The 12023-nt window shown below is 36.7% G+C and overlaps 2 protein-coding genes across 2 annotated transcripts; one reads left to right on the plus strand and one right to left on the minus strand.

The window, feature by feature from the left end:
- Window positions 1-458: 458 nt before the first annotated feature.
- LOC128548743 (prostatic spermine-binding protein-like) lies at window positions 459-2845 on the minus strand. Its single transcript, XM_053524143.1, has 2 exons — window positions 2699-2845; window positions 459-848 (listed from the first exon to the last, which is right to left on the minus strand). Exons 1-2 carry the CDS (start codon window positions 2843-2845, stop codon window positions 459-461), a joined length of 537 nt encoding a protein of 178 aa, XP_053380118.1.
- A 3160-nt stretch (window positions 2846-6005) lies between these two features.
- On the plus strand, window positions 6006-10545 carry LOC123560667 (senecionine N-oxygenase-like). The gene is made up of 4 exons (XM_045352836.2): window positions 6006-6257; window positions 7235-7402; window positions 7682-8384; window positions 8893-10545. Exons 1-4 carry the CDS (start codon window positions 6104-6106, stop codon window positions 9146-9148), a joined length of 1281 nt encoding a protein of 426 aa, XP_045208771.2. The 5' UTR covers window positions 6006-6103; the 3' UTR covers window positions 9149-10545.
- Window positions 10546-12023: the final 1478 nt, after the last annotated feature.

The raw sequence follows: 12023 nt of genomic DNA on the forward strand, positions 1-12023 counted from the left end.
GGTGGAATGCGCCTAATTTGAAGTTATTGGGTTTCGTTTCGAAATTTGATTAATATAAAATTCAGCATATTTCTCACAGACTGTGTATTTTACTTTTTTTTTTTTTTCTGAACATTTTTTTTTCTCTGCAAACCTTCAAAAACGACAATTGACGTCCATTTTTGATGAACCGCGTTTTCACGTCCATCAGACGATTTTTATAAATCGATCAATACAAGCCCTGCCATCATTTCTCTGCATCATACTGGGGTGCCTTTATTTTTTCTATCTAATTACCATGTCTTCTGATCAGTAAAAATTCTTGAACAATTAATAAAATTTGCTTTTGCTGTGGAAAGACGTTTTACCATAAGAAGGCTGTAATGTCAATTGTCATTTCTAACGTGTTTATACATTGTTACACCTGCAATTTGTTTCTTTAGTATGCACCTGATAATTTGCATACACTGTGTACTCCTTTATACTTCGTCATTATCATCATAAACACAGCTATCGCCACAACCATAAAACATATCATAATCTTCTTCAACTTCATCACTGCCACCACCACCACCACCATCATCACCATCGTTATCATTACCAATACCATAATCACCAGCAGCAGCATCATCGTCTACATCATCATCATCATCACCACAAACACTGTCATCAACAGCACAGACACCATCACAACATTTATCATCGTCATCACCAGCACCACCTTCGTCACGAAAATCAATATTACCACCTTCATCAACATCTAGATTACTTTCAACGCAATCATTATCATTATCATCACCACCAACATCGACACCACAATCATCATAGTTATCACTACCATCATAATCGTTATTAACAGTATCAAGATCCTCATCGTCATCACATACATTTTGCCATCATATTCATCTGTCATCGCATTATCATCGATATTTTTACTCATGTATCTGCTGATAACAAAGATTATAAACCTTGTTAAGTTAAAAGATAACGGTCTGCTGTGGTAATTATTGTTGATGATGGCTAATGAAGTTGCTTGCATTGCTGTTAATGATGATGATGATGATGATGATGATGACTGAAATTTAGACGATTTAGTTGTTTAAAAGTTTTGGTCTAATAAATATCATGATAAATTTGTTTTCAGGACAGCAATGGCGACGACAATGATGACGATAATATAGTTGCTGATATACATGTTCATTCTGAAAGACACAAACAGCAATTTTAAATTATTGTTGTTTATAAAGCAGATCATCGTTATTCCGATAAAAATTAGTATAATTACCAGCATTCTCCTTACTCCATTTTTATTATTGTTTTGCAACAGCAACATCAATAATCAATCATTATTATTCCGAAAAAGCTGCAAGGGTCGGTGTCGTTATTAAGGTATAGACTACAGGAATTCAAAGATTAATTCAGGAGACCAGGACAAACACATCTTTACCTAGAGGGATTGTACAATGCTACATTATTTCATAAGGAAGGAGACAATTGGTTGTTTATATGGACATTTAAAGCAGATACTAAAAGATCACGGCAAATTTGATTTAAATGTAGGTTATTCTTTATCACGCTTCCTTTTTAAACGTTTGATTTTAGCATATTGCCCAATTTCAACAGTAATTTCTTTCTTATATATTAACGTCACTTTCAGTAAGGTCTTCCTACAAAATGTCATTTAAATGAGCTACATCTTCTGTATCTATATCTAATGAACTGCTCTCATTTTAGATTGTTTACCGGTACTTGTACCGATGATACTTAGAGCACACTTTTTGGAACTGCTAATTTTGACCAAGTTCATGTTGATTACATGTGTTTTAACTATGACCGTGCACTATATCCTATACCTGCCCAGGAAACCTGATGGGCCGAGGGCCAGTTCGACGTATCCTTATCTGTCACTTTACTGAAATTTCTCAAACGCTGATGTACAAGTATCTACATCGACATAGTGTATGTATATGTGAGGAAATTGAACAAAAATGACTCAGATAACTCGTAAATTAAGCTTAGCTCATGTTGACATGGAGGTCCATAGAAAGTCATTTGCAAAAAGTTATATTCTTGTAAACAAACTTGAGCGAGCAAACATTCTTCGAAACAATCTCACACGCTATATTAAATAAAGATCTGTCAAACACCAGTCTATCATATCTGGCTTCTATTAATACGCAATCCATTCAGCAGCCTCGTTATGCACCAGTCTCAAATGAGGAACTGGCAATGGACGGCGAGTACTTGTGGGACAATATGGGCAAAATCGTCCGGCGGCAGGTGAAATAGAACGATGGAAGGTTAGTTTTGGCTCACCAGACGGCGCTCGGAAAGGTTTAGTGGAAAGTTTAAACTTAGCGGCGACCGGACAATTTTGTTTTGGCCTTCGGAGAATCCCGAAACACATCGCCAGAGCATTGTCCGACTGTCAGAAAGGAACCGGACGGCCATTGTTGAAGTACGATTTCTCTTCAAAATCACTCGGCGACCGCACTGGCATCGTCCGGGCATCTCAGCAAGAGCTCTTACAGACACCATCCTATGCACAATAATCGTCCTGATATCAGATGATGTCCACTAGAGCGCCTGGCGGCGTAGAACTTAGCTGCGAGGGATTAACTCTTTCCGGGCGGCGGCTGGACGGCACCCTTTAGTAACCGATGCACTAAATAGTTACCTCTTGCTTCATTCCGCATCAGATCAACAGAAAAGAAAGCACCTGTTCCACCGGAACATCTGAGCTGCGAGACTTAAATGATGTCCATCCGGTTTCTATATATTCATCACGGGTGCAGCCCGGTTTCTGTCCGCTTCCTGACAGATTTGAAAACCGCCCGCCAGGCATACCTTGCAGGAAAACCGTCATATGCCCGCCTGTTTTGTGGCTGCGTGAACAAAACGCTTCAGTTTCGTGTGGCGCTTGCAAGACTCTCCAAACCTTTAAATTGGGGCCGCAAGTTAAACAAAATTGGGCGGCGCTTGTTTTATTTGTGACTGAAGCATTTCATTTCGATAAAATTGTGTATTGACTGTAAAAATTTTGCGTGTAAACAATAATAACAGATATTATCCGCACCGCACTTTTTTTAAGTATAATCATAAAATAAAGCACCTATTGTATGATGGCATCGGTGGATATCCATGTCTATGTACCTGACCAAGGTGATATTCACCTCATCATCATAAACAAAATTGTCGTACATCACAGCCGGAACAGAGTAGACTCATTATGAGGTGCAATATATAACTCTACTAGGTTTCGGCAACGTTCTTCTATTTAAATGACTTAAACTACGATCAGCGCATACACTGTGTTATGTAATAGCTAAGTACAGTTGTAGGCAATGGAACTAAAATACAAACTTCAAGTAAGCACTAGCTGTTTCAAATATAATGTGTAGCTAACTGCATCAAAGTACAAAGTCGGAAAAATATCTAAAATATCATTCTCTGAAAATTATCCTTGGTAAAATATTTGAAAAAACTAGAAATGTGTCCATGGGACACAGATGCCCCCAATACATGACAAAGGACACCTGCACATGCTGACCAACATTCCTGTAAACTTTGGTGACTATATGTCAAATACTTTTGGAGTTACGCGCGACACAACATTAAAATGACCAATTTTTTACTAAGTCAGGGGCCATAACTCCTACACGACTGAATGAATCCGGACGCGAAACCCCAGGTGCACAACTACACATGCTGACCAATATTCCTGTAAAGTTTTGTGACTCTATGTCAAGTACTTTTGGAGCTAGGCGCGACACAACACTAAAATGACCAATTTTTACAAAGTCAGGGGCCATAACTTCTACACGACTGAATGAATCCGGACGACAAATCACCAATGGTCAGCTTAGCAATAAATGCAATAAGTAAACTAGTTCAGCAAACAAGACTTGATTATACCTGTGTTACAATCAAAAGAGAGCTCACATATTATGCTGTACAATTTCAGTCCGTCACTTTAATGTAAATGCTTGCTGAGAGACTGTCTTGAAGATACAGAAGATAATATTTTGTACAGCAAACGATCTACGCTATTAATTTATTCAAGACTAAATAAATGTGAATTTGACAGCCCCGCAGACCTAGGTTATGTATACTCTCGTTCAAAAATAAACAAAAATATTTGCTGATAACAATCCTGCTTTCGATTGAATCATATGTCAACATTTTAAAATCTTAGGTCATGAATAAATTAGATATGTTTTCTGTAAAGTATATGATCTAGTTAGAAGCTAACTGGGTTGGCTCATTATTTCATTATGTACATCGTATTACAACTGAAAGAATTTACAATAGTAAATTTTAGTTTAAAATACTAAAGATGACCTTACCAATATTTTCTATCATGCAGTCCTCCAATATAAGCATGAACCCATATGGAAACATCGAAAAACTATCAGTGAAATAAAACGTTTTGGATCTGCAGTTTGACTGATGGACTATTATATACGGGATCTATAGTATAATGCTGCTATCTGAAGCACATGTCCTCTAGTTGCATGTACGTTGCTCAAGTAATAACGAGTAAGTGACAATTATTTACTGACAATGGCTAACTGACAATGATTAACTGACATTCTAACACGACCAGCAAATAACCTACATACATGTAGAGCAAAAACTATCTCGGGTTATTCTGCAATAAACCACTCGCGTGCAATGACGTCATCCGATCGAAGTGCGTAGCACGGTCGTAAAAAGTAGTTACCATTTTTTCTAACACTGTTGATACTAGTATGTCGTGTTAGAATCGAAATTATCGTAGAATAACCCACGACTGGGAACTTATTATTTCTTAATTGAATTAGTGACAATGATTTAGTTTTTAGCTGATATGTTTCTCATTCATACTATCTCGCCTATGTACCTTCTTAGATAAAACCACCAGATAATACACCAAAAGCATAAGGGCTATATTTATGCCAGTGAAACGTTAAACCTAACAGAAAAAATGAAGAAAAGAAGGAGAAGACCTTTATAAGCTTAGCTTTCGGATTTAATCCTTTTTCAGCATGTATGATATCAATATTGTAAATCGTAGTATGCACATATGTTTGAAATAGAATATGTTTAAATTAAGAAAAAAGCACTTAAAAAGCCACCTCCACAATTAGTACTTCACAGCTATGTACGATTGCACACACCAAAAGACACACAATCAAAACAGACAAAACCAAACCAAAACAAAGCAAACCCAAAACAACCAGAAAGATCACAAGGATCCAAGGACTGAAGGAACACAATGAGACACCATCATCAGCAAAATACCACAAAGCAGCTAAGCTGAAAGTGGTTCATGGCGCACCCAACCTCATTCTGAATTCCCAGCATGAAGTTTTTTGACTGTATATCTTGTAGTTTACATAGAAATACGTTATGCGATGAAGCTATGTCCAGCTCATCACAATTTTAAAAAATGCTCGTTAGACAATTTGTTAAATGTTTTATTATCAATATCTAATTTAAATGCATGGCACTAGACTGTGTGTTCTGGGTCAAAGTCATTTCTATATCCACCCTGAATTCGAAGAGAAATAATCAAAATTAAGGACAATATTGTCATATTTGGAGGTTTCTGCTGATTTTTCATTTTTATTTTAAGCATGTACTTTAAAAAAAAACATTCTTTTACACATTTTAACAAAGGTGACTTAACACGCATTAGTCAATCACATTTCAGACATTAACTATCCGCTGTAGGATTTCTGCAAAAGATAATTAGCTTGTAGAGGTTGAGGATACAAGAGAGGAAATAATATATGTCAAGAATTATGTTAAGTAACGATTTTATTTATAGGACTTATACATAGATGAAGAATTAATATGACCTTCAAGCGAATTACTATTATAACTACCTGACCGGTAGTGTTTATGTCATATCCTACAGGCGTATCATTATAAGTAACATGTGGGTGACCTGAAATAAACTTTTGACCGGTTTGTACTTGTATCAGTGTTCCCAGCGAATGTAAAATAGGACGCTGACATACTTACTCTGACCGAGGGAGAATTAGTAATATAAACAAGCTATTTGACTTACTATCACATTTTCAATTCATTTGTTTTGAAGTTCCGTTATTGTATAACGAGGTAACTCATCAGGTGAAGCATGTCGCGGCCGCCAAGAATATGCATCATTGGTGCCGGACCATCCGGATTGTCGACACTGTATCACTTTGCTAAAATGGAGCAGATGCCGGAAATTGTTTGTTACGAGAAACAAAGCACGTGGTTAGGTCTCTGGAACGTTTCGTGGAAAACAGGTTAGTTCTTTATATACTGTTGATTTTACACAAGGCATTAAGGTATATGCCATTAGATGAATAGTCAAAATGATAAATCGTGTAAGTAAAGTAATATAGGATGGGAAAACTCAGTTACATTTTTGTTTAGTACCATGTGTAATACAGGCTGTATACATACAAAACAATTTTTTTCATAATAAACAGAACTTACTATTAGTAGCACTCATTCACTAACGTATACATGTAGTTATCAGGGTCTGGGCACTTTGCACCTTCAGGAGTGAGCTTAATAATACAACGTACCTTCCACTGTTTAAGGTGTACTGTTTATGAGATGTTATATTTGTTTAGAAATGGTATCTTTAGATACATGTAAGAGTAGCACATGTCAGTATTCTAAACAGTGTACGATTTTAACACAATAAGCCTAAGAAAAACCCAGTATAATTTGTTAGACAACTTTCGGCTGATGGGAAGACGGCTTTTCTGCACCTAGTCATAGAGTAACACGTTAAATTTGCCATTTTCCCAGTCTTTCTGATACGTCCTTTGTTTACATTTTAGCCGATGTGAGTACAAGAACTTGTATAAGAGTTCTCATTTATATATTTTAATTAAGCATATTAGACTTTCTGACTTTAAACTGTTCTGTTTTCTTTCTTCATTGCGTGTGAAGAATGATTTACACGTTAGTGTTTTAAAACAATATTTTAAATGTTCAGTACACTCTTTGATAACAAGATGAGCCGCGCCATGGGAAAACCAACATAGTGGCTTTGCGACCAGCATGGATCCAGACCAGCCTGCGCATCCGCTCAGTCTGGTCAGGATCCATGCTGTTCGCTAACAGTTTCTCTGATTGCAATAGGCTTTGAAAGCGAACAGCATGGATCCTGACCAGACTGCGCGGATGCGCAGGCTGGTCTGGATCCATGCTGGTCGCAAAGCCACTATGTTGGTTTTCTCATGGCATGGCTCAAATGTCTTTTCTGTAGGATTAGACGAAAACGGAGAACCTGTTCATACAAGTATGTACAAGCATATGTGGTGCAATGGACCATATCAAGCACATGAGTATTACGACTACACCGTAGAACAACACTTTGGTGGCCAGATAACTCCATCATTTCCTTCTCGTATTGTAATGAGAGATTATCTCGAAGGTATTAGAGTTATTCTGTTCTAATCTACAAAACCACATATAAACAGGTGGGAGGTGCCAGCGAAAGTAGTTTTCAGTTAAGGATAGCGCTTGAGACTGTATCGTTGTTATTTACCCATCGATATAAATATATATTAACAAAGACATTATATATCCTTTTAAGAACTGCGAAAACTGTCTTTATGATACATGTTTAAGTCGTTTGATAGAAAATACGTTATGTACTTTTGTTCACGTTTTTCCGAATGTTTAAAGTATAAAAGTCTAATACTCACTTCAGGCCGATTTACGAAAGGAGCACCTCGTGGACGCAATCTGAAAGACTTTATACATTTCAACACCGCTGTTCGGTATGTGAAATACCTGGACGAGAAAGATGAATTCACGGTTACAATTAATGATTATAACACCGGACAGACACGGGAGGAAACGTTTTCACACGTTATTGTAGCAGCTGGCATATTCAGCTTTCCAAATCTCCCAGAATTCCCTGGCATGAATGAATTCAAAGGCCGAATACTGCATTCGCACGACTTTCGCGACGCTAGGAATTTTACTGGACAAAGGGTATTGGTCGTTGGTGCGGGTTTTACTGGTGAAGATCTTGTATTGCAACTTCTCAAATTTGGCGCCAAACACACAATTCTCGCCTACAGAACAAGACCAAAAGGAGATACATGCATAATGCCAGACGGTGTTGAAGAGAGACCAATGGTGGAACGTTTTGACTATAATAAGGCTCACTTCAAAGATGGGTCATCTGCAGAAATCGACGCCGTTATTTTGACTACAGGCTACAGGAACTATTTCCCCTTCCTAGAAGACAGATTTAGGATTCCAGAGGAAACGCATCCTTACCCAGAAGGATTGTACAAGGCGTGTTTGTTTTACAAGGCAGGAAACAACCGACTGTTTTATATAGGGGTTCTAGAACAATTTAATTCCTTTTTGTATTTCGAAGTCATGGCAAACTGGACTTGCAAGTAAGTTCTTCCAAATCACTATTCAGAACTCAAGTTTCAATGTTAGAATATATCGCATTTTGTCATTTATCAGCTTTATCAATCTAGCTGGTTTACAGAAGAATGGTGTTTCTACCCAGATGCCCGCCTGTACCTGTACTAATGTAACGAGACGCATCTGGTGTATTCCCTTTTCAACAAAGCCTAGTTGGCCTAAAACCGTGTTGGCGCGACGTTAAACTCAACAAACAAATGAATAAATCTCGGTAAGCAAGTGATAATGCCCCCGTTTCGGATGCAGCTGGGATGGGTTTCGTTCCCTTGCCGCGTCATACAAACAAAAATTATACCCGTATTTTCCTCCCTTGGCGCTCACAATCAACTCTGGTGACGTTACTTTAAAGGTTAAAATCTCAAGGAATCGTTTCGATTGAGTCCGGTTGTTTGAAGACATGAAAAGTGCAACGAACAAGGGAAGTTCTCAAAAGATAGATAAAACACCATTTATAACATAGTTTTCTATTTACAGATACATTATGGGGCAACTACCAGATGAACCAAAAGAACAAAAAGAGATGGAAGCCGATTGTCATCGGTGGATTGATCGAGTGAACGCATGCGCATCGGAGTCGGATCTGCTTCATTTCCAAACAGTTTTGATAGCACATCTAGCAGAGTTAGCAGGTTATAATAACGATATTGCACGAAGAGAAGAACTCCTCCTTCAGCTGATAAAAGATAGGAAAGAAAGTTTAGGCCTTGCAAATTACAGAGACGGGTGTTAAACTAGCCTCTACACTGGAGCAGTCGCACCAAAACAGACCCCATTCATGCAAAATTTTGATGAGAGCATCGAAACGTATCTTCAGTTCAAATAGCGCGATAAAGATATCACATATGATAATTCCAACTTATTCTAACTTGGATGTTATCAAAACAATAAACATTGATTTTAAATTTAGGACAGATGCTATATTGCCGTGAAACACGTGTGTTTGTATTTAGGAAGTAGTTTCAATACTTTTTGATATACTATTTTTTGTAAATGAAACATAGCAACCAGAGACTTCCGTATAGGAAGTGCTACTCACCTGTGTGAGTTCATGCGTCTGTATGAACCGAATTATGTCATGCAAGAATGCCATCAAATTGATGGTCACATAGTGATTCTACAGAAGTCGTGCAAAACCATTGGGACAATTCGGCCATTAAATAAGGTGTGTTATGAAACTAAAATGGAAACAGAAACAAATGTTATTCAACCGGAAAATACATATTGTTGATTTCAGCTGAAGTACTAAGTATATGGGCAACAAAGATACGTGCGAAACAGAATACTGTCAATAAAATTGATAGGAATGAAATTACCTGCTCACTTTAAGTGCTCTCTGTACGATTACGTTCTGTACAGTGTACTTTAATGACAGTATAATCGGTTTTGTTATTTTGCATACGCAAAATTATAAAATTATAAATCAAAATACAGTTGAAGCTCACTATCTTGAACTGTGTCACATCTGTCAAAATGATCAATATATCTATTTCCAAGAGTAAAATATGGTATTTTATAGTCAGACGCATAAATGGATTCGTTCAGTAACATGATCTCCCTCGGTGGCGGTTTCACCTTTTTGCAGTTGTTTTGGCCTTCCAGTTATCCGGTTTTTCACCACGCTTTGGATGTAGCACTTTTTTATGCGAGGAGGCTAGGCGCCCGCAGTTAATGAAAACAAATAAGCAGAGGAAAGTCGCCATATGACCTATAACTGTGTCGATTCGACGTATAACCCAACAAGAAATATAAAAAAACCAAGAGAGTTTTAAATTGATTATTGGGTTACAATATGTTTGCAGAAGATCTTTGGAATAATACAATATTTTGTAATGAACGATGAATTTGTCAATTTCAATCAAGCTTAAAGGGCAATTGAAAATTATTCAAGCTAATTATTACAAAATATACTACAACGTTTTAGATATTGAAAAATCATCATTTGGAATAATTCAGGAGAGCAAAGACATTTTCTGGGTTACAATAATTATTTGTCAGCAGTAACATAACTGATTTATTCCTAAACACCATTCACTTTCCAAAAGAAACGTCATTTTCTAAGACAGTAACGTTTGATTTGTGTATATAATTTTAATCATATATGATTGTTTTATATCATCCAATCAGTTTTGAAATTTATATCGGATTCCTTATATACAGGCTAAATAATATTATTTAATCCGGAGTTTTGTACATTTGAAAACAGAAAATTATTGATAAGATCATTATGTTTTATCTTGCCAATTATATCTATTATTTAGACTTATAATGCTTCTTTAACATTACCAGAAGTCACGTACAAGCAAACTGGATCGAAACATCATATTCGATTGTCAAAACGTCTGTTTATCAAAAAAGTAAACTTTTTATCGATAGATGCTGAATTTGTACCCACTTACTGGATACTCTGCAGAAAAACGCGGTGCCGTTATTTAAGGACAGGCTACCTTTCCTGAAAATAGATTTAGGCTACAAATATATCTCTACCCGGAGGGATTGTACAATGCTTAATAATATCCTAGATAAATTTAACAATTACAAGGCGGCTAAAGTCAGTGCATATGATTTCTCTACTCTGTATACCTCATTACCACAACTAAATTATTGATAAACTAACTACCCTAATTCGAAATACTTTTGACGGGGAGAATGCTTCATTTCTCGCATGCAATTTCGATAAAGGTTTTTCCACTAGTTGCGTTACTAAAAGTTATATCATTCTGACCTATTACGAAGTTGGTAAAGCCCTCTCCTTTTTACTGAATAACATTTACGATAGCACTGGGAAATACTTTTTCCAGACAAGTAATTGGTATTCCCGTGGGAACCAAGGGAGCACTACTTGTGGCAAATCCTTTTTACGCAGGCATACAATATAACTGCATTTATTAATACGCCATGCACTGAACGATCTCCAACATTTACACGTTTAAACGACAAGTCCGTATCGTGTTTGACATTAAAACGTTTACAAAAATTGTATCCGGTCAAACGAAAGGATCATCCTTCTAGCCATCTAAGTCATTCCCTGCCCATTAATCTGAACAAAACAAGTGTTTTCTTGCCTATTAAAGATAGTAGTTGTATCTTTTTTTTTGGTAAACAATAAACAGCCATTTTTGCGCACTTGTTTGATAAAGGATAAATTCCGTTATCTGGACGGAACTATACCTTGTAAGAAGGGATGTATATTTCTCAATTAATTATATTTGTCAGAGCGTGTTGTCAAGCCGAGGATTTCATTGAACGTAATCAATATACTACTAACAGGCTAACGTTGTTATAAATAACATCAATATTTTGCTAAATATTACTGTCGTAATTATAGTAATTTAAGTACATTTCTGCGAAAGGGTATACCAAAGCCCATTTTTATAGAGATGTTGTTTAGAAACTTCGTAAGACTTTGGATCATGACAATTTCCCTATGCATTTGTTAGTTTTTGCTTTGCTTTGGGTTTAGCGTCGTTTTTTAACAATATTGCAGTTATGTAACGACGGGCAGTTCCAGTGTTCCTGGATTTTGCACCTGTACAGACTTGTTCTTCGCAAGTAACTGCAAACTTCCCCAAATGTATGAATCAAAAGTTATAAAATGTTTTATTAAA

Source organism: Mercenaria mercenaria, chromosome 15, assembly GCF_021730395.1.
Source record: "Mercenaria mercenaria strain notata chromosome 15, MADL_Memer_1, whole genome shotgun sequence".
Taxonomy (NCBI): domain Eukaryota; kingdom Metazoa; phylum Mollusca; class Bivalvia; order Venerida; family Veneridae; genus Mercenaria; species Mercenaria mercenaria.